General features: G+C 36.6%; 6 protein-coding genes and 1 long non-coding RNA gene across 11 annotated transcripts; 4 read left to right on the top strand and 3 right to left on the bottom strand.

Annotated features, from left to right (window-relative positions):
• On the top strand, window positions 387–2044 carry LOC104717737 (protein SRG1-like). The gene is made up of 4 exons (XM_010435356.2): window positions 387–710; window positions 868–1115; window positions 1194–1521; window positions 1603–2044. The coding sequence occupies exons 1-4, from the start codon at window positions 468–470 to the stop codon at window positions 1843–1845; spliced, it is 1062 nt and encodes a 353-aa protein (XP_010433658.1). The 5' UTR covers window positions 387–467; the 3' UTR covers window positions 1846–2044.
• On the bottom strand, window positions 2258–3889 carry LOC104717736 (uncharacterized protein C227.17c-like). 3 transcript variants are annotated; one of them, XM_010435354.2, is made up of 4 exons: window positions 3730–3889; window positions 3341–3391; window positions 2953–3071; window positions 2258–2686 (listed from the first exon to the last, which is right to left on the bottom strand). In XM_010435354.2, the coding sequence occupies exons 1-4, from the start codon at window positions 3815–3817 to the stop codon at window positions 2564–2566; spliced, it is 381 nt and encodes a 126-aa protein (XP_010433656.1). In that variant the 5' UTR covers window positions 3818–3889; the 3' UTR covers window positions 2258–2563. The 3 variants fall into 3 exon arrangements, with proteins under 3 accessions (XP_010433656.1, XP_019086888.1, XP_010433657.1); XM_019231343.1 differs by having other exon boundaries at window positions 3341–3381; window positions 3730–3815; XM_010435355.2 differs by lacking the exon at window positions 3341–3391 and having other exon boundaries at window positions 2265–2686; window positions 3730–3887.
• Window positions 5242–7741, top strand: LOC104717735 (AT-hook motif nuclear-localized protein 3-like). Its single transcript, XM_010435353.2, has 5 exons — window positions 5242–6143; window positions 6486–6571; window positions 6653–6784; window positions 6879–7040; window positions 7123–7741. The coding sequence occupies exons 1-5, from the start codon at window positions 5666–5668 to the stop codon at window positions 7513–7515; spliced, it is 1251 nt and encodes a 416-aa protein (XP_010433655.1). The 5' UTR covers window positions 5242–5665; the 3' UTR covers window positions 7516–7741.
• Window positions 7975–9854, top strand: LOC104717734. 2 transcript variants are annotated; one of them, XM_010435352.1, is made up of 4 exons: window positions 7975–8170; window positions 8699–9200; window positions 9293–9494; window positions 9591–9854. In XM_010435352.1, exons 2-4 carry the CDS (start codon window positions 8829–8831, stop codon window positions 9680–9682), a joined length of 666 nt encoding a protein of 221 aa, XP_010433654.1. In that variant the 5' UTR covers window positions 7975–8170; window positions 8699–8828; the 3' UTR covers window positions 9683–9854. The 2 variants fall into 2 exon arrangements, with proteins under 2 accessions (XP_010433654.1, XP_019086487.1); XM_019230942.1 differs by lacking the exon at window positions 7975–8170 and having other exon boundaries at window positions 8575–9200.
• Window positions 10192–13343, bottom strand: LOC104717733 (peptidyl-prolyl cis-trans isomerase FKBP53-like). Its single transcript, XM_010435351.2, has 11 exons — window positions 13224–13343; window positions 13048–13121; window positions 12648–12904; window positions 12395–12534; window positions 11828–12128; window positions 11598–11723; window positions 11248–11479; window positions 10880–10967; window positions 10746–10787; window positions 10614–10662; window positions 10192–10512 (listed from the first exon to the last, which is right to left on the bottom strand). The coding sequence occupies exons 1-11, from the start codon at window positions 13234–13236 to the stop codon at window positions 10431–10433; spliced, it is 1404 nt and encodes a 467-aa protein (XP_010433653.1). The 5' UTR covers window positions 13237–13343; the 3' UTR covers window positions 10192–10430.
• Window positions 13571–17175, bottom strand: LOC104717731 (phosphate transporter PHO1 homolog 4-like). 2 transcript variants are annotated; one of them, XM_010435348.1, is made up of 11 exons: window positions 16420–17175; window positions 16035–16324; window positions 15870–15941; window positions 15640–15769; window positions 15418–15538; window positions 15072–15330; window positions 14870–14974; window positions 14754–14798; window positions 14242–14673; window positions 14020–14156; window positions 13571–13935 (listed from the first exon to the last, which is right to left on the bottom strand). In XM_010435348.1, the coding sequence occupies exons 1-11, from the start codon at window positions 16964–16966 to the stop codon at window positions 13836–13838; spliced, it is 2238 nt and encodes a 745-aa protein (XP_010433650.1). In that variant the 5' UTR covers window positions 16967–17175; the 3' UTR covers window positions 13571–13835. The 2 variants fall into 2 exon arrangements, with proteins under 2 accessions (XP_010433650.1, XP_010433652.1); XM_010435350.1 differs by having other exon boundaries at window positions 13843–13935; window positions 14020–14085.
• Window positions 20021–20743, top strand: LOC109126946. The gene is made up of 2 exons (XR_002033662.1): window positions 20021–20319; window positions 20587–20743. It is a non-coding gene; the product is annotated as an uncharacterized LOC109126946 (long non-coding RNA).

Here is a 20753-nt window from a genome sequence, read left to right as displayed (position 1 = left end):
AACCTCTCCCAAGTCCCAAATGCTTTAGTTGTCAACATCGGAAACATTTTACCTTGTTCTCCCGTGAGGTGAGCTCGACTGAAAAGCTTACACGTTAATCTTATGAGAACCTAAAAAGAAACAATGCATAAAACCATTGCCTTTTAGCTCAAGAAACCCTGTTCTCAACACCGTTCCTGTTGTTAGTTGTAGTATATATACTCTGTCTCTGTGTTCGTCTCTGTTTTCCATGCTTTCTGATAAACGTTGTAGTAATCTAATTATATAAATAAACGAGTTTGCCAAGTGTGTGGTCTACTACGTCCTACTGAGAACACCTAACATGCAAAACGACATCGTTCTCTTATTTGTCGACACTTTCTTATTAGACCCACACAAAAAAAAAAAAAACATTGTCCTTTTAATTCTGTTTGACTTGTTGTTATCTTTCTGTGGAAACTAGAGCAACTTTTCAAGAAGAAGCGGCCATGGAAGGCAAAGGAGTAACCCGACGCTCTATCATAGTTCCTTCTGTTCAAGAAATGGTGAAGGAGAATATTATCACGGCGGTTCCTCCGAGGTATGTACGGTCTGGTCAAGACAAAGCTGAGATCTCAAGTGAAACTGGTTTACGAAACCAGATCCCAATCATAGACATGAGTCTTTTGTCTTCTTTGGATTCTGAGATTGAAAAGCTCGACTTTGCATGCAAAGAATGGGGTTTTTTCCAGGCAAGTCTTGTTTTTTTTATATATATAACGAAACAGCTCTGCAAACACTCAATTCTTTATAAAAGAATCCCTCGTTTTGATTGTTTACTATTCTGAACCCCATATGTAATTCAGATATATCATTGCGGCGTTTCTTTATGTACTTTTATCTAAGCAGCTTGTAAACCATGGGATGGACTCAACTTTCTTAGAAAAGTTCAAGTCGGAGATTCAAGATTTCTTCAATCTTCCCATGGAAGAGAAGAAGAAGTTATGGCAAAAACCCGATGAGATCGAAGGGTTTGGACAATTATTTGTGGTTTCAGAAGAGCAGAAACTCGACTGGGCAGATATGTTCTTACTTACTATGCAACCTGTCCGATTTCGCGAGGCTCACTTGTTTCCCAAGTTACCTCTTCCCTTTAGGTTTGCCCTCAAATATGTAAATAAAACCATGCTCACTTAACTCCACAATGCCTAAAAGTTTGGTTATTGTTTCTTCAGAGATTCACTAGACAAGTATTCGGCTGAAGTGAAAAGCATAACTAAGATCCTATTGGCGAAAATAGCGGTAGCACTGAAGATCAAGCCCGAGGAAATGGAAGAGTTGTTTGATGATGAGTTAGGGCAGAGGATCAGGATGAATTACTACCCGCCTTGTCCTGAGCCAGATAAGGTTATTGGTCTAACACCGCATTCTGATTCTACAGGGCTCACCATACTGTTGCAGGTTAATGATGTTGATGGTCTCCAAATCAAGAAAGATGGCAAGTGGGTTACTGTCAAACCTCTCCCAAATGCTTTAGTTGTCAACATCGGAGACATCTTAGAGGTACGTTATACGGACGATAGAGCCTATTCTTGGTATCATCGATCGTAAATGTTCTGATAATAGTATTGATAATTCACGTAGATCATAACGAATGGGACATACCGGAGTATAGAGCATCGCGGAGTTGTGAACTCAGAGAAAGAGAGGCTTTCTGTGGCAACATTCCACAATATGGGATTGGGTAAATATATTGGTCCGATGAAAAGTCTCGTGGAAAGGCATAAGGCTGCAATTTTCAAGAGCGTAACCACCGAGGAGTATTTCAATGGCTTGTTCTCCCGTGAACTTGATGGAAAAGCTTACCTCGATGTTATGAGAGTCTAAAGGAAGCGAAGCAATGCATACCTTCTCTGTTTTTCATACTTTACACAAATAGGCAATCTCTCTGTCTCTCCTTCAATGGCCAATAAAGAACGCTTTTGCTTCTTCACGCTAGTATTGCTCAAGCCAGTATCTAATTATAATAACACAAACGCTTTGGTGTTCACAAATAGCAATAAAGGGCTTATGGCAAAATCTCCTAGTTCAAGTTTTGACTTCTAAATTTAGTAATTTTGTACCACCCGTCAGAGGTTTCTGACAGCTTACTAGAAGTCTAATATCCGTCTCAACGCCAGCCAGTTTCCCAAGGTGGTTGAGACTTTATGAACAAGAATCTCAATGTGTTTGCTCAATAGATTACCAAGAGCTGCGTTGATCTTAGATGAGGTGAAACAGCTAGTAAGTACTTCTCCAATGAAAAAAAAACATTGAAACATTTCTGATAATAGATGTAAGATTTTATTTAGCAAAGTATTTTCTGTTGTTACCAATCAACCAAATACATCCACAATCCAATAAATGATCTTTAAACATCCCTCCATCTTTCGAGGTGGCCTTCTTTGGAGATCGAGGTATAACTTAAGTTTGCTCAAAATGTTCATGGTAAGCGATGACAAAAAGCTTTTTCTATCCGGCAGAATACTCTGCAGACCTCTAGGCTCTAGCAGACATCGAGTTTCTTGGAAGTTAAAATCTCCGTCAAGAATGAAACCTGTACCCTTTAATAATTTGGATCATCCAAATGCCCAAAAGTCTCATTCCAATGACTTGAAGCTTCTTCTTGTGTTCGCATAATCCAGATATGTTTTGCCGCATCTGCCATCTCTTGCTCTTTTAGAATTTTCTGCAATTGTCAGGCCTTAAATATCTTGGAACATAACAGACACATGCATTACATAAACAGTGCAACCTTAACCAATGTTTTGAGTAATACTGGACATGGTGCATAAGGAAAATGTCCATATTTATCCTTTTGCGCAAATACAGAATTGAAGCAGAACATAAGAGCTAGTCTATGTGGAATCCAATAGATGGTCTAATCTAATATCCTCTTGAGTAGACAAAAGTAATGAAGAATGAACCAACTGCAAGATCAAAGAAGCTACAAACCTCGGCTTCAGAAGCTCTTTTTGTCTTTAAGGAAAGACAGTCAAAGAGATCAGAGAACTTCTTAGTACAATCATCAAGTCTACCAACCCGGTAATACTGCTGCATTTGGTAAAATGGTGCTGCAAAGAGATCGTCTGAGTTAATCTATGAAACTCGATTTTCAAAAGGAAGAAAAAAGTATAACTTAAGTTCAATGGAGCAAGAGAACATTACAGATGAAGTGAATGCAACACAAAACACCAGAAACATAATTTAACAGAGAAGTGAATGCAGAAAGCAAACTAGAAAATTCCAAGGATGTTCTTTCCTAAAAGGCGAAACATTTTTTCAAGAAACAAGAACCTGATGCCATTTTCTAAGACTAAGCCATTTTGTATTGGTACCCAACCTTGTCCTGTCTCATCGCCATTGCTGGTTATGTTGGACCATCTAGACATCCCTTCAACAAAACAATACATTGAGGGAAATGGTTTCAGAGATCCTTTGATGGTGTAAAGCTATATCATTTTCAAAACTCTGACCAAGGTTCTCTAGTCTATCTATAACAGGCAGAAAACAAGCTCGTAAACTACAGATTAGTCGTTGACGAAGAGCTCAATTGCTAAAATCAGAATCACAAGGTAAAGATTGTTTATAAAGGGTGGATCAAATCTCAATCAAGTTCAAATTTTGGGTTTCCCAGGAGGAATAAATAATTTTCCAATTTTGAACCAGTAGTAGCAGATCGAAGATGGAGAATCATAAAATGCGATCAGATGAGGGGAAACGAAGACTTACAGTAGCAGAACCAGAGAGCGTCGAAGCATTTGGTGCAGGACACGCGCCGTCGCACACCTGAAGAGTCTTCTTCGTTCTCGGAGCTCATCGTGTCTGCTCAGTGCGGGAATAAGAAACGGGTCAGGTGTTGTTGTATTCGGGTTAAGATTTAGGGTTTTTTTGCCCAACAAGAAATAAATAAATAAATACATCATTTTTTTTTCGACAAATAATTACATCAACTAGAATATAAATATATAAATTTAATTTTCTTTAAGAATATTTTTTTAATAAAGAGAAATAAACAAATTTGGGTATAAAAGTTTTTTCTTCAAAAAATAAATAATGGTTTGTCACATATTTGTCACATAAACGCCAAATTAATTTTGTCGATCATATTAAAAATCAATATATAAATTTCAGAAAATCATCGAATGTTCTAAAAACCACCATATATTTATTTCTCATTCGAAGAAAATAAAAACGGACAAATCCACATAAATAATTTTCCTCAAAAGAAAAGTTTAAAATCTTTTTCTAATCCTATATTCCTACTAGATGCTTGTGAAGTTTTTGAAAATGTAACAATGTTATACTTTCTCTAAAAAAAAACTTTATTTATGGTATTTTAGAATAATTATCGTTCCAAATAATTAAATAGTATACATGTATTACTATATCGATAATGTTTCATTATACATTTGTTATGATTGACATGTCATACACTTGTCTACAAACACAAAAGCTAACAATGTTTCTTTGGCAAAGTACATTGAAGACAATTTAGATATGAAGATCAAAACTGTTAGGAGTTGTGATAGCTTAGTCAGTCCCGTGTAACACAATTGTTCTAGAGAAACCGGTTTATATCATAGTCTTATCTATAAAGAAGCCAAACGTGCGATGATTCATTAGACATGTGAATATATATGGACTCTGACAGGCCCAGTCCGTAAGACCACCCACAGACAGAGTTTGTGGGAGTTAGGGAGGAATATTAGTCAACGTGATTAGAGACTAAAGATATACAACAACAACTAAAACTAACTACTATATGTCTCTATCTCTAATGTGATTGTATATAGCATAGGAGCAAAAAAAAAAAAAAAAGGCAAATTGGCATGGCTCAAACGTTACGTTAGCTCCTTCGCTTTACAGCTTTTTATTTTTCCTATTTTAAAATCCCAAAAATGATTTACTTACTATATACAAAAACCATTTTCGTTGACCAAAAATCAAAAATATAGATACAAAAACCCATTTTGTTTGGTTTTCCTGTTATCCATAACCAAATTACAAAATTAATTTTAGCTTAACGCTGTAATAACAAAACAAGATTACAAAACCGGAACAGTTTTCGTCCTTTAACCAGGTAATTAATAATTCGAATTAAGTCTTTGATTTTTTTATTCATCTATTCAAATCTACAGTTACATTTTCCCTAATTTCTCTCTCTTTCTTTTTCTACATATAATAAAATTTTGTATAATAATATCCCATTCTTTATTTTTATTTTTGTTTTTCTCTTTCCATTTCTTGCCAAAACCCTAATTTCGCCCTTTCAACTCGTTAAGAAATTTCTCCCCCAACTTAAACCACCCCCTTTGAACAAAAAAAAAAATAAATAAATAAAAATTAGATCTTTCTTCTTTGCTTGTAATTATGTTTGATTTAGGTCGAATTTTCTGAAATTAAGATTCATTCCTCCATGGAAGCTCTGTTTTTTTTCTTCTTTAATTTAGCTTTTTCTATTGATCTGTTTTAAAAACTCCTTCAAAAATCTCATCTTTCGTTTTTTATTGTGTCACTCGTACTTCTGAATCTTGAACTTCAAGAAGAAGCTTTCAAGAAACCAATCTTGAATCTTTCGTGATCATAATAAAGATTCCAAGGGAGGATCTCTACCTACTGATTTGTCGGAATATCTCCCAACAGAATCACTTGATCTTATGTCCGGATGGAAGAGAGAGAAGGAACCAACATCGTCAAAAACCATAACATCACTAGCAGCAGTTTCGGCTTGAAGCAACAACATGAAGCTGCTGCTTCTTCTGATGGTGGTGGTAGTGGTTACTCAATGGACCCACCACCACGACCCGATAACCCTAACCCGTTTTTGGGCCAACCCATCACTGTCTCCTCCGCCGCCACCTCCTCCGTAGCAGGAACCGTTGCTGATAATGCGGCTCCTCAGTTTAGCTTAACAATGCCGGCGGAGAACGCTTCCTCTGAGCAGATGAAGAAGAGGAGGGGTAGGCCGAGAAAGTATAATCCCGATGGGACTCTCGCCGTGACTCTTTCCCCGATGCCAATCTCATCCTCCGTTCCGTTGACGTCGGAGTTCCCTCCAAGGAAACGAGGAAGAGGAAGAGGACGTGGCAAGTCTAGTCGATGGCTCAAGAAATCTCAAATGTTCCAATTCGATAGAAGTCCTGGTACGTATAATGTTCTCTTTGGAACCTTTCGATTCTTGCCTGTTACATTGTGTAGCAGTTTTGTTAGTTATGTCGACTCATCTGGATCTATCCGGTCTGACTTGTACGATGTTGGTAACTTTTGTGTCAGAAGTCATAAAAGGCTACGTCTTTAGAGTAAGAAGATTAAGATGTTGATATCACAACGTTTCCCAAAAGCTTGAGGATTAGAGAGATACCATGGTCTTGTGTTTGTTTTGTAGATCAAAAAGTACATACTTGTTTTAGTTTAGTATGTGTCTGCCTGTTTAAGTCTTTAATGATTTGTCGTCTCAGCTTTGATATTGACATCTCTGGATGCAGTTGATACCAATATCGCAGGTGCAGGAACTGCAGATTTCGTTGGTGCCAACTTTACACCTCATGTACTGACCGTCAACGCCGGAGAGGTATGTTTTCTTTCTGAATATTCATTGGTGATGTGGTTGTATACGCCGGAGAGTGATCTCTTGACATTTGGATTTGTGCAGGATGTGACAATGAAGATAATGACATTCTCTCAACAAGGATCTCGTGCTATCTGTATCCTTTCAGCTAATGGTCCTATCTCCAATGTTACGCTTCGTCAGTCTATGACATCCGGCGGTACTCTAACTTATGAGGTACAAATACTCTCTTCTTCTCTCGTCTTGTATAAATAAAGAATGCGCTTCTCTGTGTTTGGTTTCCTTCAAACGTCTTTGGGGTTGTGAGCAGGGTCGTTTTGAGATTCTCTCTTTGACGGGTTCGTTTATGCAAAATGACTCTGGAGGAACTCGAAGTAGAGCTGGTGGCATGAGTGTTTGTCTCGCAGGACCAGATGGTCGTGTCTTTGGTGGAGGACTCGCTGGTCTCTTTCTTGCTGCTGGTCCTGTCCAGGTTAGTTCAACATTTCCACCGATCTTGTGTGGTCTCTTGGAACATGAGTGTCGTGTGTCCTGACATCGGTTTACTACAACAGGTAATGGTAGGGACATTTGTAGCGGGTCAAGAGCAGTCACAGCTGGAGCTAGCAAAAGAAAGACGGCAAAGATTCGGAGCTCAACCATCTTCAATCTCCTTCAACATCACAGCAGAAGAAAGGAAAGCGAGGTTCGAGAGACTTAACAACTCCGTTGCTATACCTGCACAAACTACTTCATACACGCATGCAAACACAACGAATGCGGTTCACAGTTACTACACAAACTCGGTTAACCACGTCAAGGATCCTTTCACTTCCATCCCAGTAGGAGCAAGAGGAGATGGAGGAGAAGAGGAAGGCGAGGAAGACGAAGAAGATGACGATGAGTTAGAAGGTGATGAGGAAGAATTCGGAGGCGATAGCCAATCTGACAACGAGATACCGAGCTGATCTGATGATCCTAAACGGTTTCTTTTTCACGGATTTGTTAGGGTGATGGATGATGGAGTTTTCAGATTTTGGTTGATTGTTTTTAACACAGAATGTTTAGATACTGCTATCTTTAGGTTCTCTCTCCCTACTTGTGATTGTTGTAGTATCCCCATGTTAGAAACAAAATTTACGATTGCAAAACTCTCTTTCAAGAAAAGTTATTATCACTTTGCTTCTCCAATTTTACATTTTTCTTCAATGTATTTTGACACAATTGATGTATACATTGAAAATACATTCTGGTTAAGTTAACGATATCGGTTTAAATATGTAATGGATGAGTTGGTTGAGAGTTAATTGATGATTAGTGATTTAGTGCGGTAACTTCCCACCAACTCATGTTTCTTTTTTCTCTCACCATCATTAACTCCCATGTTTTTTTTTTTTTTTACTCCCATGTTTGTTTTACTTGTTTCATTCTCTACATATATTGCAAGAATGTTAGATCTATAAGAAGAACTTGAAAGAAGTTTCTGAAGAGAAAAAGACTCAAAACAGTAATCAAAAAGGGCAGTTACATGGTGACAAGTGGTTGATGTTTCTTTGTGATTTCTTTCTCAAATTCTTCTTCTTCGGATGAATTCATTCTTGACAAACCAAAGCGAGAGATAAGGTATAAATTTTGATTTAAGCGTTTGTTTATTGTTTATATAGCTTACATTGGTATTCGAACGAGGATTTGAATTTGGTTAAGAAAGCCACATTTGATCAAATATGTATAGCCTAGTTTTCTTATTCTTTTAGAATATGATAAATGACTTTTCAAATTGACTCCACAACTGAGTATGTTATACCAAAAGTATAGTTAAGAGTCTTAAAACGTGAGTTGAAGTTTCAATTACTGAAATTATCAAAATTAAATGACTATAAAACTGATGTAGCATTTACGGTAAAGATAGTACTATGTAAATATATGACCCATCAGTATTATAAACATATAACTAGTGACAATTATCTTTTGTGAAATATCAAAACTTTGGTGTTATCTTCTAAAAAAAACTTAGGAAATTAGAATATAAACAGTCAAAAAGATAAGTATGGATTCACAGATTACAACTACCAATTGGAAAAGGGATAAAAACGTAATTTTAAGAGTATTTTGACTGGTAGAGAGCTAACAGAGAAATTTACTTTTTTACAGAGATGCTCTTTTGGCTCTTCTATAAAGTTAGCTTTAACTCTCATTGCATGGCCTCATCGACTCTTCAGTCTTCTTCACTACGCTTCAGTCGTTGTCACCATCACTTTTAAAGAAGATTCACATCTCTCTTATGTCTTATCAGACTAGTCCGACGAAGATATCTGGAGATTTCGCCGATGACGTCGAATGGTGTGACGAAAACTGGCCGGAACTTGAGTTCCGGTCACCGGAGGACGAAGCTTGGTACGCCGTTGAGGTTGCGGAGATGTGCGACGCTCTGTTGATTAGCTTCAACGGGTTCACTTGTGATTTCGACGAGTTTTACCCTTCCGACGATTTCAAGAGCTCAGACGAGATTCAAGAGTTTGAAGAGAGGTTTCGAGCTTGTTCTGTTCAGATGCAAGACACTGAGTGTCCCACTGTCACTGATGGAACCAAGGTCTGCGCCACGTTCCCTTCCGTCACCGGCGAAGTCAAGTTCTACGACGCCATCGTCGTCACGGTGAGTCTTGAAATTAGTAGTCCCGGTGTTTAAATGTTTTTGAAATAATCTTGATCCGGTTTATTCTTTGTGCGTACGTTGAGAGAACGAAGCATGAACGTGAAGAGGAAGGGAGCGAAGTGTGTGGGTGCAGTTTCAAAGTCTTCTGGAAGCAAGGTCCTTGGGCTAACCAAGTGACTTCTGCAAAAGTTGGAGACATTTGTCTTAGAGCAGAGGATAACAGAATGAATCCTATAGTAGTTTCGTTCTTGAAAGAAGCTAGAAGGAAGCTTACTGGAGAAGCATGTCTCCAAGGTACTATATATTTGATCAAATTAACATCTTTCTATTGTCTTATAATGAAAAAAAGTGTTCAATCAGTAACGATTAATTGAAAATGTGTGGAAACAGGGGAGGAGACAGAGTGGCAAAAGATATTGAAGAAGGTCAGTTCTGCTATTGAGAAGAAATTAAGCTTGTCTCTTTCAGAGAATCATGGTTAAAGGAGTACTAACTATGTTGTGGTTTTATTGCGTTTAGAATAGTAGAGAACTCTATAGGTAGTTTCTTATCTAAGAAAAGGATGATAAATCTTGTTTATGTAATCAATCTTTGTTCTGAAACTCTAGTATATCTCTGTTGGTTATAATTTGTAGTTCAAGTTGCTTTTTTTTTTTTGTTTTGGCACTCTTTCGATAGTGACGTCTTGAGGATCATCAATGTTAACCTGTAAAAAAACAAAAAAAATGGGTCAAAAGATGATAATAACAGTCAAAAAGAACTTGCAGAACAAGAAACCAGTCAAAGTCTTTCTGACGGTACCAAAATGACAAGTTCGTTCGTAACTTTGATTTGACGTAAGAGACCCATAGAGAGAGACTTCCACATATGAATCATTTGATGGAACAAATATATGCTTCGTTTTTTAATTGAGGTGTTTAATTCAGAATTTAGTTAAATTTTTAGCAACTAGTATTTGGTTTGTGAAAGTATAATAAGTAAAGATCAGATCTAGTATGGAACCAGTCTGATACGATTCCAGTTATGGTTTTTACACAATTGTAAATAGGTCGGCAAAAGTTATCTGGAATAGGAAAACAATGAAGCAAGGATCGCAATACAAAACTTGTAAAAAATGTTACTGTCTGATAGCAACCACGAAAGATTTTTAAAAAGATTCAAGAGTTAGGGAGAAAAGATTCAATCTTTGGCAGCTACAACACCATTCATATATCCCCCATCAGGGAAGTTTTATTGAACATTAACCAGTTCGACTTCAAACGACAGCCAAGCGTTAGGAGGAATCTGGGGACCAGCACCTTTCGTACCATACCTGTAAGCCAGAAATTAGTGTTTTCATCCGATTATATGTCAAACATAACATCACAATCACAAAGGAAGAAAAAAGAAGAAGATAAATTCAAAATGATTTACCCCATTGATGGAGGAATTGTAAGCCTTCTTTTGTCACCAACACGCATGCCTGTGAAATTCAAAACATGTGATCAAAACGACATGATTTTACAGTTGAACAGAGTGAAAAAAACAAGTAAGAAATTAGGTTACCATTAACGCCAACATCCCATCCCTTAATGACTTGTCCAACACCTGCGTGTTACAACAAACACATTAGCATCAAGTACCAGTCACACAACCAATTTCCAAAGCTCTTATTTTTGAATCCAGTTATAAACACAAACCTAGACGGAACTTAAAAGGTGATTTTCCAATGTTGGAATCGAAAATCTTCCCGTTCTTTTGAAGCTTTCCAATATAGCGGACAAAAACCTGCACTCAGAGACAATAGAATGAGCTCCAAAATTTTTTGAAAACACACAAAGACAAATGGGTAGACTTCACCACTAATTAGTGGTTTGGGTGCTCTTAGGGGCAGCACTTCCCTATCTAATGTGGATAGGGGTTATAGTTTGCTCACTTCATATCCGATGCCAATTCTCTAAATACCCACATTCTTATCACACTACCATGTTGTTGCATAATCTATATATGACATTGCAGCAATCATCTAATATCATGTATGCAAATGTCTGACTATAAGTGTGCATACCTGTTTTCCAGGATCAGCTCTCTTGCCGTTTGGCTTGCCCATGCTCAACTCTTCAATTTTGAGCCCATTTGGGTGTGTCCGTACTTGAGAAGACTTGGAGTCCACTTGGGTTTGCTTCTCAGCACTACTAGAAATGGTGTTATTCTCCGTAGTAGCTTCCTGACTTGAGTTCTTTTTCTTCTTCTTGTTTTTCTTCTCAGCAGATTTAGTTGGGGTCTGGGAGCTTTCACCCCTGCAATAATACCATAAGGAGCACAGAAATTTGTTAGTTGAGAAAAGGTTTGAAAGAATCGTTGTAGATTCATAAAGCCTTCTTTGCGTGGATCCTAATCATTTAAATATCTACTTACTGAGAAACTTGGCTTGTTTCCTGCTTTTTGAGCACATTTCCAGTCTGAACTTGTTCATCAGCCTCTGAGGCATTTTCCCCTTTCTTCTTTTCTTTCTGATTTTTCTTCTTTTTGCTCTTGCTTCCACTGAAACAGATTTTGAAACAATTTCATATCCCCACCATATTTTTTCTAATAAAAAATATGTTCACAATATCTTTAGAGTGAGCAGAGATCAAAGAGGAAAGTACCTTTCTAGGCCACCATCTTGCTCAGCAGCCTTGGCCTTCCTTTTCTTGTTGCTACCTTGTTCTTCATTATCTAAGTCCATCTTCTCACCCAACTTATTCTCTGGTTCAGATGCTTCTCCTTTGGGAATAGGTAAACCGTCTTCGTCCTCATCTTCGCTTTCCAGAACTGGAACATGGGCAGTCTCAATGGGGACGATTTGTTTCTTTGCATTCTCAGCTTCGCTAGCTTGACTCTTCTTGGTTCGTTTTGTCTTGCTATCTTTCGCATGTTTCTCTTCATCTTCAATCTCCTCAATTACAACTAGCAAAGAAATTATTAAGAGTTATATCAACAGCACAAGGACAGATCATATGTAAATATGACTATTAAACACAAATGTAGAAGCGGATCTGCACCCTGGAGCTACCCAGTTCAAGTTTACAGATATACGATTGAAAAGCTAAATCCTCTTATTGAAACCTTGTAGCTATAAGACAAGAGTGACGATTCAAGCAAAAAAAAGAAGCTAAACGAGAAGTACTAAGATACTATTCATATCTGATAAGCATCTCTGTAAGAAAAAGTACCTCCACTCTTTGGGGCAGAGGCATTCCGATACATTTCAAGATTAGTATCAAGGAAGTCTTCAAATTGATCCAACTGATCCTCTTCACTATCATATTCACATGAATAGTCCGACTCAGATTCACCGATTTCAACACCATCTCTAATACTGTCGCAATGAAAACTTTAACATTCTAGACAGATGAATGGAACAAATATTTAAAAACAAGAAAGAATCAGTTTGCTAAGGAAGCTAGAAACAATAAAAAAGGATACGAAACATCATCTTCATCCTCCTCATAATCATCTTCATCCTCATCCTCATCATAATACTCCAAGAATCCAGACAGGTGGATACTTCTGTCACCAGTCACAGAGAACTCGATAGGCTCATCATCATCGTTAAACTCGAGATTCAGAGGGCAGCATTCAATCTTGTTTGGCAAAAGTGAGCACAAGAAAACAGGAGCCTTGTCTCCAATGGAACACTGAATCACACTCTTCTCTCTGCCAAAACCAGAGCCTAGTGTTGCCTGAATAATAAAATAGCAAAAAAAAACATACACACATACATATCAACAACACTTTCAGACTCTCACAACTAAGACTACACAAAGATACAAAATTAGTTCCAACCTTAACGATTTAAAAGGTACAAAGAACAAGATTAGAGTACCTGTGTGACGTGAATCTTTCCTTGTTCGTTTTTGGGATTATAAGGCTGAGGTTTCCCAGGTTTCACTTCAAGTCCTGCATATATGTTAAGAGCACATAATCAGAACCCAAGAACCGTATTGTAGGCGAAAATCTCAAAATCAAATCAAAGAACACACTGAGAAGAGAGAAACTAACCCCAGAAACCCATTTTTAGCTAGACGACGATGAACTCCTAGGAATCGAAGCGGCAACTGTGTTATGAAGAAGACTAAAACCCTAATCGAAGGTTTTGTGCAGGCGAGAGCCTTTATAATATCGAGAGATTTAATTTAAGCGGTTTCCAGATATTTCGACGCTTTTACCCAAACGCGCAATCATCTTTGGGCCTTCACAAACCTTAAAGATCCATTCAAGCCCATCACTGGTCTCAAAAAGATACTTTATATTTTTGGACAAAACGATAAATATTGAAAAATACTATAATTTTGGGTTTATTAACACTTCCACTATTAAATAGTTTTAAGTCCAATTTAGAGATTCGGTGAAATGAAAGAAACTATAAATATAATAATAATAATTTTCAATTTTACATTTTACAACAAGACTTTTTTGAAAGAATTCAATTTCTTAACCAAAACGCAACAAATAACCCTATGACACTAGAATGACATGATGCTTATCTTGTCAATATCTGAAGGGGTAGTGTGCAAATGGGTACGAGTGTCCTTTTTCTTCTGCGTTTTGTTGTACTCTTTAACCAAGTTAGGTCAAGTGTTTGTATCAAACCAAGTATTTCTTGAGAAGCAGCTAATTGTTATGATCTCCGTCTTCCTCGTAGTTGAACGGTAACGGGACAGTTTTGAACGCTCTATATCTCCCAACGTTGTTCAAATGCTCATTCTCCAGCCTAATCAAAAACAAAAACATTTAATTTTAATTCTGTGTAGATGTAGATCCACCGAAACACGTTTTCTCAGTGTTTGAAGCTTACCTGAAGAAGCTCCAGATACCTCTGCGTATGATCTCAAGGCAAGCCAGAAGCGCCACCATTGTTTCTCTATGCAAGAAAGAGAATTTCAGATTCAAAACTGTTTGCAGCCACACTAGCCTCAACAAAACATTCAGGACCTGCCAAGTACATGAAGCTACACTCTTCACAAATAATGTAAAGAGAGGAAAAACAAAAACAGAGGATATTGTTGTTTGCTCTCACCATTGCAGCATAGTACACGGTTTTGTGAGGAACAAGAAGCTTGTCTCTCAAGAAACTGTTTTTACATCCTCTTTGAAGCAATCCCCAGTCAACTACAATGTCCCAGTAAGTTCCGTAAAACGTTGCAACTCCCGAGAATACCCAAGCTGTGATGTTCCATGTGGTTCCTCTGTTTAGAGTGTAAGCTGTTCTGAGACAAGCTGCGATGATGGTTAAGAGATACTTGATGGCATTGTACCCATGACACAGATCTTTTTCTTCTATTATCCTTCGAATGCACTGAAGAAGTCGTAACCAGTAAGGTATGACGGCAACGATGAAGTAGAATGTTGTGAATCCAATATTTGATGTGCAGGTGTTTCGTCGTCTGTGTCTGAAATCTCCAAATCCATAGTAACACATGTAGAACTCTAGACTCCTCAGTGCTTGAACCTGCATTTCTTATTTACATCAGAAGTCATCGATCAAAATTAAGTATGAAACGAGTTTTGGAGTATTTAATCTTCTCAAACCTGGCTTGTTAGTTGATCTGCCAAGAAAAAGTCCGGAAGATTCACCTGCAAGAATGGTAACATTTTATTTATTGTGTTTTGGTTCAGATGAGTGTATCAGAAGTTATTGTTGGTACCGTGTAAAATGGTGCAGCGATGCAGCGGAACAGGACTGCGAGGAAGAAGTATCGGCTGGACCGATACAAAATGTTTAAGGGGCAGAGAACAATAGCGATCACTAGCTGCAATGGTGCAGAGGAACCAAACTCAATATCAAACGCAATTAAGGATTAAGTTGTGAATTGTAATGAGAGAGATAGAGATAGAGAAGGAACTTACGACAAGAAGAAAGAGGGGAACAAGTTCAGTGACTGTTCTGTAGTCTTTTGTTTCTGCATCCATTTCCATGTCAAGGTTTACTAAGACAGCACACAAAGAAAGTGTACCAAGACCAAAGCTGAGAAGTAGAACATGTCTGTAACCAAGTTCAGTTCCTTGTTTGAATCCAAAGATGAAGGAGTAATTCACACGGTATCGCCTCCAGAAGTATATATTAGCAGCATACATGATCATGTGCAAAACTACAAACCCAAAGAACCTGCAAATGAAATGTATATATATATATCTTCTCAAGAATGTTACAGAGAGAAAGTGTTTTATTTGTATATATGGTCGTTTCACTGACCTGTAAAGAGGGAACATTGTTTCCATATAAGTTCTTTGTCCCAGTGTTCCCATGATATTACGTGCATGGGTGATCAAACCAAGAGCTACTATGAGGGATACACCACAGCCGAAGAAGAAGCCTAAAACAAAACAACACAAAAGAGAAAACAGAACAAAATTATGAATAACTCTTGAAAATATATGTCAAACAAAGATTGGATACTAGTATTTTTATATATACCGGTGGAAAACGTTATAAGATGACGCTCTTTGTTTATTTTTGGTCTTAAGAGGCTCATCCCCTGCCTCCGGTTTGAATTGGAGAAATGTTCAATGAAAATAGATTCACATCTTAGCAACTGAGTATGAACCTGCACATGTTTAAAGCTTCAAACTGAAGTTGCATTTTTTACGATTTTTATAGGTAGAAGAAGAATAAGTTGTATTTTTAAAAAGGTTAAATCTGCTTACCTCATCGGAGCTACTGAGGTAAGACCTATCCACCATCTCCATATACAGTTTCGCAGCATTTCTTTTGGCTATCTATAAGAGGAGAACATATCAACTCACCACTATATTAAACTAGAGTAAATGTCATTTAGAAAAAGCTTGTCAAACTTATGTAAAGTTAAGTACCTTATCATACTTCTTCATGATCTTGGAAACAGCGGAAGCGTTCAAGAAGCTGTAATTTTTAAGATGTCGAAGCTTCTGATAGAACTCAATGAACGCTATCTGAAGTCGCTTCTCGACTTCCTTGAGATTCTCTCTTGTGAATTTGAGCTCGTCCTGCTTATGGACCTTGAGGATGGTTTTTATGGCGGTCAGAGGAGTTATTTCTCGAGTCTTGTTCATCCTGATGCGCTCAAGAATACTCTCTTTTGATGTGTCATCATCGTTCCTCATAAGATCCGCTAATGCTACTCCTGAATAATCAAAACATAAAAGATTAATAAATTATAAATTTCCACAAGCCAAAAACTGAAATCAAAACAGGACGTGAGAATTGAAACTCACTTACTGTGTTCTCTAGACTTGGAAGATGATCCAGCCTCAGAAGCTAAGCCATTGATGTCTACTGAGACTGAATCAAAGACAGAAGGTTTCTTCTCATCCATAACTTTGTGTCTGAAAGCAATCAAAGCATCCATCTGTTTGTGCAAAGCCAGAGCCTCGTTCCTCGCTGTCTCCACTTTCAGCCTGTAAAAGTTGTTCACCTTGTTGAATTCTCGATCTAGGGTTCTAAAGAAGGTAACCTCAAAGTCTCCACCTGCTTCCCCGGCCTTCAAAAACGTAGTCTCGTATGTCGTCGTCGTCGTCGTCTCGAGCTCTTCTTCATCCCGTGTCACAGTGTTGACGACAATGTCGTGATTATCAAAGACCGAGGCGTCGCGGTTGTACCGTCTGGTTAGGTTGCGTGCGAAGGAAGGAGTGTTTTGGCTATTGGAATCTGAATTCTTCCGGGAAGCTTGGATGTCTTGAAGAATGGTTTTGAGGTGTGCGTAATCTATGTAAGCTTCTTGCCATTCTGGGATCATATGAGACACAAACTCCTTTCCAAATCTCATTCTTCGTTTTCTCTTCTTCACAACCTTCAGAACCTTTTTGTTTAATTCAATTGTCTCTTAGATGTCGAAGTGTGTACAGTCAGAATCTCAATTTAAGAATCTTTTCTGTCTTTGGAACAAAAATGGAAAAAAAGGATTCTCGAGTTTTTTACTTTTGGGTTTTGAGTGATGCTGAAAGGTTTGTTTAGAGAGGTAGACCAGGTCTTAAGTCTTAACTTAGCCAACAAATTACATGAATTTGTTTTCATCCACAATTAAACAATCAAAAGTCAAAACTCCCCAAAAAAATATTAATTATGATTTTATTTTGGTCTTGTTACATCATCACAAATGATATTAATTGATCTGATCTAACTAACTGTTAACACATATATAGATCCACAAAAGATAGCTCCATATGCACCATATTTATAATATATTCTCAGCGACACACTCAAGTTTACAAAACACTGGTTCTTCTACTTCCACCTTCAGAAACTTTATATTTGATATGTTTTAGACCAATAATCCACACTAAAAAAAATGCATTGTATGAAAAAAAAAAAAAAAGACATACATGATGTATTAATTAGGTGTATAGGTTGTAAATTTTTTAGAAAATTATGAAAAAAAAAAAGAAAAGATAACGCTTTAACTAACCATGCACGTTTCATTACTCATTAGTTCAGTAATTTTCCATTACCAATAAAAATGTTGCTATAACTAGAAGTTTGATTATAGTTCCATTAAAAAAATAAGGCTTGTTCTGTATTTCGATAGGACTCTCGAAATTTTTAGAATCAACCCTGCATGTGACATGTCAATGAGCTTACTAAATATGTTAGTCAAATGTCAATGTGCTAATTAAATACATGTATATATATGACATATCAACGTCCACTTGAGAATATAGAAACGAAGCTGCATACTATTTAGTTTTGGTCAATGAATGGCTCTAAGCGCGTAAAATTATATACTCGTAACCTTATCTCTTTTATGATCTTCTCTGGTTTGTCATCACCTAAAAACTAAGCGATGTATAATATCTTCTACATTAGTTGACAAACAAAATGGGAATCTCATCATAAATCGTGACCACAAAATGTATATTGTCGTCTATTATTGTGCATCAGCTTAGAAGCGCGCGTCCATTTTACTTATCTTTTAGGTGGGTAAATAAAATATGAGTACATGTCGGTTGTCGAAAAATAAGAACAAGTATACACAAATTTTAAAAAGTTTAATAACTAGTAACCGACTTTTGAATATTTTTGATTAAAAAATTATTCTTAAAAAAGAGTTATGAGCGAATTAAAAGGTTTTAAAAACTTTTGATACTAAACTTGTTTTCTAGCTTGGTTGACTTTTTCAACCGATGGACATAGTTTAAATATTTAAAAGGGGATTATGTACATAAACGTATATATTAAAAACAGCTGATTTAGCAAATTATTCAAATAATACCTGTGCTACTACTAGGAGTAGAAACTAGTAACTACATTAATAACTAGCTAAATCTATAATCCGTTCACAGACAGCACAGTAGAGTTTTCGTGAGTGACTATTTCTTCTTTCTTCCTTTTAAATTTGTATCAAAGAAGACCTAAAATATCAAAGTTTCAGAATGTTCTGAAATCAAATGTAAGGTTATTGTGTTGGCCTTAAATCACTATGCATATATACATATGTAAATATTTTACTATTCATTGTGGAGGCACTACTGACTACTGTTGTGATCGGGGTTTAAGCCTCAAGTTACTACTTGGATTAATGAGGGTACGTATGTACGTTTTGTGATTTGTGAAGGCCATTAATTTGGAAAATAAAATCATTTGCATGTATGATCAACAAAAAGAAAATAAAACTATGTATCATCACGAAACAAACTCATCGATGGTCGTTACCCAATAAGGCAATAACAATGAACAAAACTTGATCTGATATCACAAATTCGACATCTACACATGTGCTGTTGTTGACCTTCGAAACTACGTGCGTGCCGTCTCGATTGACAATATAAATCCGCTCACAAATGCACTCATCAAATATGTCATTCTTGGATAACTTAGTCGAATACATTTACGAATCAATTATCAAACCATAAAAAAGTCCAGCCCATCAAAAACAATCTTATAATATATTATGTTTAGTAAAAGCAATTTCGCATTTAGAGCGCAAGAGAAGTGTTAAGGTAAGAAAGAAGATGAACTAAATATATACAAATTGAAAATTTAGAATGTATTGAAATAAAAAATGGTAAACTATTGTAGTAACCCTAAACCATTTCGATGCTTGTGTACATATGTGTTTATATGAGGATCAATAAAGTATCGTAATATTAATATAGTAAAAATTTCCATTTTTCCTAGTTTATTCTCCTTAATGACTAAATGTAAAGTTTCCATTTTTGTTAGTTAATCGTTCTTTAGTGACCAAATGTAAAACCTAAAAAATTAATAGATGAGTTGTATTGGAAAATACATATACAGTATATAAGTATAGTTAGCAACTGTATGTAAAACGAAGAAGAAAACACGAGTAAAAAAAAAAAAATGGAATCAGCAGATCTCATAAAATTTATCGCAATCCCCACCGGTGTATTAGTCATCATCATCATGTTAGGTTGTAGTATATGGTTTTTGCTGTCGCGCTGATCGATCAAAACTTGTGCCTAGTTTTGGCGACATCTAAAATTGAAGCTATTTTTCAAGTCATTTTTTTTTGTTTTTGTTTTTGTTTTTGTTTTTGTTATGATGAAATTGTATTAAGAAATGCAATGCTGCAATATTCATCAATAAATTAAGTTTTTTTTTTCTTATTTTGCTAGTTCATTATATTTTACGTTTATATATGATTACTCTTACTCGTTAGACGTTAGTAACACACAATAACGCGAAGAGAGAAATTTCTATTCACGAAGAACGATATCGCAAAAATTCGAAATCTACGCATGCGGTCGTTGACCTTTTGGAGGTAACAACACGAAGGGTAGTATGGTAACTTAACATACGATCGCGTGGCTGTGTACGCGCCGTCTCGATCGCTTAGATCACAATTCATTCACACACAGACGGCATTAATGGCTCCGGAAGAAGAAAACAAATGATTAAAAATCGAATTCGTACTCCCATAATTATTTCCGGAGGGGAGATGATTAATTAATTAAAAACTTGGTTTTAAAAACTCTTAATTAATATAACTAACCTTTTTTGTTTAATTTTTCTTTTTTTGTTACTATTCTTCTTCACTGTTGTGGATTTCTTGTGAATCTTCTTCTTCTTCTTCTTCTTCTAAAGCGAGCTCGCTTCACGAACAAGACGAACAAGGAGGATCTTCAGATCATTTGCTCTTTTCTGGTGACTCGGTGTTTCAAGGTACCTTAGTTTCTCTTTTGTTCTTTGTTCGTTTTTGGATCTATTATCTCGTCGTGATGAAGATGAATCTTGTGAATAATCTGACGGCGGTGCATACGTAATGCTTTTTTGGGAGCTGAATCTGAGTTGGATTCACATTATCTTCTGGATTTTAGATTCCTGATTTGTGCAATTAGATGGAATGTTTCACAAAAGTTTCCTTTATTAGATTGATTTTAAATCTATTAAGATCGATGATTATATTTTGATTTGAATTACTTTTTCCAGATTTTCAGTGTCTTCGATCCTGAAGAAGAGGAGATCTAGTTGCGCTTAAGTTCAGTGGGAGGATTTTGCATGGTTACTGAAGAATACACATTTTTTTGTTTGAAGGAATGGTGATAGTAGTGACTTATCATCACCTATAGAGAGGCTCTGTTCTTTTTTTTTTTTTT

The sequence above is a fragment of the Camelina sativa genome, chromosome 10 (assembly GCF_000633955.1).
Source record: "Camelina sativa cultivar DH55 chromosome 10, Cs, whole genome shotgun sequence".
Taxonomy (NCBI): Eukaryota; Viridiplantae; Streptophyta; class Magnoliopsida; order Brassicales; family Brassicaceae; genus Camelina; species Camelina sativa.
Note: the sequence above shows the minus strand (reverse complement) of the source record. Positions and strands in the feature narration are given on the sequence as shown.

Excerpts from the sequence above, each read along its gene's own strand:
- LOC104717731 (XM_010435348.1), bottom strand. The coding sequence starts at position 16,966 with ATGAGATTTGGAAAGGAGTTTGTGTCTCATATGATCCCAGAATGGCAA. Across the intron at positions 15,331-15,417 it reads ACAATGTTCCCTCTTTACAG|GTTCTTTGGGTTTGTAGTTT; the intron begins GTCAGTGAAACG and ends TTTCATTTGCAG. Across the intron at positions 14,975-15,071 it reads TTCCCCTCTTTCTTCTTGTC|CTAGTGATCGCTATTGTTCT; the intron begins GTAAGTTCCTTC and ends GCACCATTGCAG.
- LOC104717737 (XM_010435356.2), top strand. The coding sequence starts at position 468 with ATGGAAGGCAAAGGAGTAACCCGACGCTCTATCATAGTTCCTTCTGTT. Across the intron at positions 711-867 it reads AAGAATGGGGTTTTTTCCAG|CTTGTAAACCATGGGATGGA; the intron begins GCAAGTCTTGTT and ends TTATCTAAGCAG. Across the intron at positions 1,522-1,602 it reads ACATCGGAGACATCTTAGAG|ATCATAACGAATGGGACATA; the intron begins GTACGTTATACG and ends TAATTCACGTAG.
- LOC104717733 (XM_010435351.2), bottom strand. Across the intron at positions 10,968-11,247 it reads GAGCTGATCCTGGAAAACAG|GTTTTTGTCCGCTATATTGG; the intron begins GTATGCACACTT and ends CTCTGAGTGCAG. Across the intron at positions 10,788-10,879 it reads ACCTTTTAAGTTCCGTCTAG|GTGTTGGACAAGTCATTAAG; the intron begins GTTTGTGTTTAT and ends TGTAACACGCAG.
- LOC104717734 (XM_010435352.1), top strand. The coding sequence starts at position 8,829 with ATGTCTTATCAGACTAGTCCGACGAAGATATCTGGAGATTTCGCCGAT. Across the intron at positions 9,201-9,292 it reads ACGACGCCATCGTCGTCACG|CATGAACGTGAAGAGGAAGG; the intron begins GTGAGTCTTGAA and ends GAGAGAACGAAG. Across the intron at positions 9,495-9,590 it reads TGGAGAAGCATGTCTCCAAG|GGGAGGAGACAGAGTGGCAA; the intron begins GTACTATATATT and ends GTGTGGAAACAG.
- LOC104717735 (XM_010435353.2), top strand. The coding sequence starts at position 5,666 with ATGGAAGAGAGAGAAGGAACCAACATCGTCAAAAACCATAACATCACT. Across the intron at positions 6,144-6,485 it reads CCAATTCGATAGAAGTCCTG|TTGATACCAATATCGCAGGT; the intron begins GTACGTATAATG and ends CTCTGGATGCAG. Across the intron at positions 7,041-7,122 it reads TTGCTGCTGGTCCTGTCCAG|GTAATGGTAGGGACATTTGT; the intron begins GTTAGTTCAACA and ends TTACTACAACAG.
- LOC104717736 (XM_010435354.2), bottom strand. The coding sequence starts at position 3,817 with ATGAGCTCCGAGAACGAAGAAGACTCTTCAGGTGTGCGACGGCGCGTG. Across the intron at positions 3,392-3,729 it reads CGCTCTCTGGTTCTGCTACT|GGATGTCTAGATGGTCCAAC; the intron begins GTAAGTCTTCGT and ends GTTTTGTTGAAG. Across the intron at positions 3,072-3,340 it reads TGGCGATGAGACAGGACAAG|CACCATTTTACCAAATGCAG; the intron begins GTTGGGTACCAA and ends ATCTCTTTGCAG.